Source organism: Leptodactylus fuscus, chromosome 2 (assembly GCF_031893055.1).
Source record: "Leptodactylus fuscus isolate aLepFus1 chromosome 2, aLepFus1.hap2, whole genome shotgun sequence".
NCBI lineage: Eukaryota > Metazoa > Chordata > Amphibia > Anura > Leptodactylidae > Leptodactylus > Leptodactylus fuscus.
The window spans coordinates 198189845-198195844 of NC_134266.1; the positions used below are offsets into that span (position 1 = coordinate 198189845).

General features: G+C 46.1%; 1 protein-coding gene across 2 annotated transcripts in view; it reads right to left on the reverse strand.

Annotated features, from left to right (window-relative positions):
- Nucleotides 1–4211, reverse strand: part of SLAIN1 (SLAIN motif family member 1) — a 53533-nt gene extending 49322 nt beyond the window's left edge. For both annotated transcript variants that reach the window (XM_075265397.1, XM_075265396.1), the window contains exon 1: nt 3526–4211. In XM_075265397.1, the coding sequence (XP_075121498.1) occupies nt 3526–4010 (485 nt within the window). In that variant the 5' untranslated portion in view covers nt 4011–4211. The remainder of the gene's footprint in view (nt 1–3525) is intronic.
- Nucleotides 4212–6000: the final 1789 nt, after the last annotated feature.

Consider the following 6000-nt stretch of genomic DNA (forward strand, 5'->3'; position numbering starts at 1 on the left):
TGTGTATAGTATGGACATCAAACGCAGCCCCACACAGCAGATCGGTGTGGGGGCCCTTGCGGTTGCCTCCATCAATCAGATATTTATGGCTTACCCAGGATAGGTCATAAAAGCCTAAATCTTGGACAACCTCTTTAATGCAAATACAATACATGAACATACAGGTGCACAGCTCATTACCAGGCAGATGTCTAATTACTGTGCTGTGACTAGAACCAGCTGTGCACCCGTATGTTCATCACATGACCATGGACTGATTCTTTATCCACTGGGAATAAGGAGAATGGATGACTGCAAGCAGAGATCTAGAAAACTATGAGAATTTGATACAGAATGTATATTAGAATATTGCAGAACTTTTCATTATACAAACAATAAGATATATATATACACACTTGGCTCATTTAATACTAGCACCTGATGGAATCACTGTCCTTGCCCACCTCTGTGATGTCACTGACTCCGCTGTACTCCTTCTGCATGTCTATAGAGTAGAGCGGACTGGTTAAGGGAGCGTTCACACTACCGTCGGTGTCCGACTGGTAGTGTCCGCTCCTAGTGTCCGCTCAAAATCTGGCACGGACATTAGGAGCGGACACTAGCTGTGTCCGTGACACCTGTCATTCATTTCAATGGGCATCGGGTGCGTTCTTTTGCACTCCGTGCCTGTCCTTCCCTGTCCGCAAGTGAAGATGTCCGACTTCTCAAGCGGACAGAAGAACCCTGCATGCAGGGTTTTTCTGTCCGCTTGAGAAGTCGGACATCTTCCCTTGCGGACAGGGAAGGACAGGCACGGAGTGCAAAAAAACGCACCCGATGCCCATTGAAATGAATGACAGGTGTCACGGACACAGGCTAGTGTCCGCTCCTAATGTCCGTGCCAGATTTTGAGCGGACACTAGGAGCGGACACGACCTGTCGGACACCGACGGTAGTGTGAACGCCCCCTAACAGTTAACAGTTGGAGGAATGAAATTCCCATCCTCGCAGTAGCGTTCAACAAATGTAATAATTGGGCTTTGGCAGACCTGGATATTTATTAGTAATAAAGTTTGCTCATGCAGGGAACGCATTGGTAAGCTTTATTTGGAATGCATTGGTAAGCTTTATTTCTCCCTGCATAACCCCTTTAAGAAGCATCTGTTGCCTCTACTGATATGTCTGTATTAGAAAAGACTTGTATTTTCCATAAGACAAACGATTCTCAAGCACCTTTCCTTTAAGCTGCTTTAACATAGCAGTGTTTGGTCAGTGTTTTGTTCAGTGATTGGGAGCCAAAATTAGGAGTGGAGACTACACAGAGATCAGGTATAATAGAAATATTTCTACCTGTTCTGTGTAGTCTCCACTCCTAGTTTTGACTCACAATCACTGATGAAAATCACTGACCACACATTGACCGTGTGAAAGCAGCCTAAAGTTGGGACCCTACGGGATGTAAACACAGCGATTTGCCCATGTTTTAGAGTCAGGGCATAGTGGATGGGATTCTAGCGAATCCCATGCCCACTTTGTGGTAAAAACCGTGGTGTGGACACACCGTGATTTCCAAAACCAGTGCGGTTTTGGAAATGACACCATGTCAATTATACCTATACCTATTATACCTATACCTTTCTGTTTAAAGTGCTGTGGGAAGAACCGCAATGCGCTGCCGCCGTGGTTTTTCCCAGAGCACTTTTTTTGCTGTGGGATGTCCAGTGGGGCCTTAGCCTAAAACTCTGGTTTGGTGGGACAGAGATTTATGGCCATCTAACATGTATCAATGCTACAAAGTGGATAGCAACACCCAATTGTCAATGAATAATAATAATAATATTGAAGAAAAGCGCAGCACTGATTTCTAAGAAAAGCTTAATAATTCTTATTTCATTGCCAAAACAGATTTGCTAGGAGTAGTGACAGTTCATCATAACAAGCACTACATGTGGCACCTATAAACACACTTTGGCTATAAGATATCATACCATACATGCCAAGGATAAACAGACATATGATCTGATCTACACAAGAAAGCCTCTGACAATCTCTGTTATTGTCGTATATAAACTGTGACCAGAATGGAAACCCTATTGTGTGATTATGGAATCAATAGAAAATGTTTATTCTATAGTTGCATTACTAGAATTTCCATATGAATGATTACCATCATGTACATTCTCAGATCCAATCTATTAACTAGGGCAATTATTAAGCATTATCCAGAAAAAGTTCAGCAATTCAGGTATATTCACATGTGGAAGATTTGTTGCAGAAACTACTGTGGCTAGAAAATCAGTTGCATTCATCTAAATGGGGTTGTTTCTGCAACAAGAGCATGAATTTTTACAAACTGTATTCAGTTGGATTGGAAAGTCGCAACAATCTGCTGTGTGTAAATTGATCCTTACTGCTCCTGATAGCACGTGCAAGAATCCAGCAGAAGCAATGCAGTCTGGAGAGTATTTCACATATACAGATGTCCCTTGCTCATCAATTGATTTTGTAAGCTCATCCCATTACCTAGATGGATTATAAAACCATTAGGAAATCTGATGCCTAACCCATGGGTCTGCAATAATATACATACATTTTAGTAGACCATGTGACTATGCTGAGTGGTTAAATAAAGCAGGCAGAGACATGGTGTAATAATATCCTATGCATATTGCATTTATAGAGATTATATTCAGGTGATCGGCTGCTCAAGGTTTCCATGAGAGTAACATTTAATTGAAGACTGACACACCTTAAATGCAGATGGTATCTAATGACGCTTTATTAAAAGGGTTTGTCAATTCAGTATGACTGGCACTGGAATAGTAACATTCTTCTTCTACAATGCCTTGAATACAAATGAGAATATTAGGAGAATATCCAGCAATGTATCCTATAAACACCAGCTTTCTGATGCACTGCATAGGACCAAGTAGATGGTGTGATACAAAACAAAACGCCCCCGTCCATGCCTACCAATCCCATGCAGCATAGTACAAAAACAGATGACGCTTTGCCATTCAGAATAAATATATTAAACCTGCATACAATGCAATGTAGACCTGCAGTATTTCAATAGCAGTATAAAACCATTTATAGCAAGCACATGAACCGAAGCCGCTCTGTAAGATTTAGCCTGTGATAAACCCAAATCCTATTGCCTGGAACAGATTGTATTCCTGCAGCCTGTGGCTGAGCAATGACAGGGTAAATCCTCTTGGGCTAATAAAGGCCTTTCTTGTGTGCGGAGACGGCTCAGGACTACAGATGTAGCAGAGTTAAATGTAACATTAACCCTTTACAAGCTGCACGGACTGAGGTATACATTAGGCAGTCCTATGTAAAACCACAGGTAACACAGTAACAGGACACACATCTATAACTGGAGTGAAGCCATGCTGTACCAGCACAGATTCTAGCACATACAAGCTAATCTGCATTCATGCCATGCTCCTTCCACCCAGAGCCAACCTGTTTCCTCCTACCAAGCACAATCTTACTATCAGTATGAGCTTTATATATGGCTTCCATGCCAGGGAGAATGATTACCAGGTGTCTTCCTCTTCACTACAATACCCATCTTCCAGGTCCAGTATCTCCACCTCATCCAGGATGGTGGCACCGGTATTAGAGTGGTCAGTCAGTGGCCCCTCAGTGGCACTCAGACATGACAGCTGTGGTCTAGTGCTGTAATAGCCTATATTATCTGGAGGGTACAGGCTTCCCCCTATAGATGAGGTGCATAGCAGAGTGGGCACAGGGCTGGGTAGACACAGTCCAGCGGGCCGTGCCAGGGCCGAAGCAGACAGCAGGCATGACCCTGGCTGATGCATTGCGGGAGGGGGCGACAGCAGCAGGTGCGGGCTGGCAGTGCAGTTGCTGACAGCGCTCGCCCGGTTCCTCAGCTGCTCGTTCTGCTTCTCCAGCTTCCTGACCAGCTCCTGAAGCTTCTTCACCTCCAGCTCTGCGTTCACCACCATCCCATTAGTGGCTACAGGAGTGCCCGCAGTGGTTCCACACTTCACCTCTGCCATGGCACAGCCTCAGCTTGCACAGTGCCCACTCCCAAACTCAAAGGTGATGAGCGTACAATGTCCAGCTCCGGGCAGGCTCAGTCAGGGACGCTGATGGCTGCTGCACTTGTGCTCAGGCTGCATCCTCCTCTACTCAGAGTGGATGCGCCTCCTGTCAGCACTGGGAATATTGATGTGAGTGCCGGGCTCCCTCCCACTAATGCTCAGAGAGGGGGGGTGGACACACACAATGGGAACAAAGAGAAGCCAGGCTCTGGGGATATTAAACCTGCATACAATGCAATGTAGACCTGCAGTATTTCAATAGCAGTATAAAACCATTTATAGCAAGCACACCAACTGAAGCCGCTCTAAGATTTAGCCTGTGATAAACCCAAATTGTATGGCCAGGAACAGATTGTATTCCTGCAGCCTGTGGCTGAGCAATGACAGGGTAAATCCTCTTGGGCTAATAAAGGCCTTTCCTGTGTGCGGAGATGGCTCAGGACTACAGATGTAGCAGAGTTAAATGTGTCATTAACCCTGTTTGAGCTGCACGGACTGAGGTATACAGTAGGCAGTCCTATGCAACACCACAGGTAACACAGTGACAGGACACACATCTATAACTGGAGTGAAGCCATGCTGTACCAGCACAGGTTCTAGCACATACAAGCTAATCTGCATTCATGCCATGCTCCTTCCACCCAGAGCCAACCTGTTTCCTCCTACAAAGCACAATGTTACTATCAGTATGAGCTTTATATATGGCTTCCATGCCAGGGAGAATGAATAACAGGTATCTTCCTCTTCACTACAATACCCATCTTCCAGGTCCAGTATCTCCACCTAATTCAGGATGCTGCATCGGTATTAGAGTGGTCAGTCAGTGGCCCCTCAGTGGCACTCAGACATGACAGCTGCATACCTCCCAGCTTTCAAAGAACAGAAAGAGGGACAAAATGTGTGGTGTGCTATGCGTGCCGTGGCAAATTTATCCCCACCCACTTCTATGTTGACTCCGCCTATTCTCATCCATTTTTCTTTGTGCCACCATACAGTATAATGCTCCTACCTATAATGCTCACCCTAACATTATAATGTTCCTCTCCAATTGCCCACAGTAAAAAAGTCCCTCTCCTCGTGCCCAAACTGGGGGCAAATAGGAGGGGACATTAAACTGGGGCAGCTGGAGGGGGAGATTAAACTGGGGTATGTGGAAGGGGACATTAAATCGTAGGGGTAGCTAGAAGGTGACATTAAACTGGGGCAACTAAAGGAGGAGATTAAACTGGGGTATGTGCAGGGGTGAACCTGGCCTTTTCGCCTGGGAGGAGGGGGCGGATCGGAGGGGGCGTGACGGAGGGGCTTAGCGGCATTCGCAGGCAGGCAGAGGACCTGCTCTCTGCCTGAGCGTGAGGGGAGGCCGCTGGAGCAGCGCTGCTCCAGCGGCCTCCCCAGTCCACCGCTCGGTGCTAAGCCAGTCCAGGACAGCTTGTCCTGGACTGGCTTAGGTAAGCAAAAATGCCGCTGGGTATGTGGAAGGGGACATTAAATCGTAGGGGTAGCTAGAAAGTGACATTAAACTGGGGGCAAATAGAAGCGAACATGATGTCCCCAGTTTAATGTCCCTTTCCAACTGCCCCCAGCTTATTGTCTCCGTCCAGGGACCCCCATTTTTTAATGTCCTCCTCCAGCTGTCCCCAATTTAATATCCCTCTTATTCTCCCCCTATTTAATGTCCCAACCCCCTCTATTTGCCACCAGTTTATTGTCTCCCCTACATCTGTCTCCAGTTTCATGTTCCCCCTATGTCTGCTCCCAGTTTTATGTCCCCCACCTTCACTTTCCCACACACACAGCAGAGAAGCTTTGTTCGCTATTGAAGTCAACTCCAGACACAGAAGAGTTGACATAACGGACATACCGGATTGCCGACCGGGACTGTAGGACGCAATCCACAATCCAGGACTGTCCCACAGAATCTGGGACAGTTGAGAGATATGCAGCT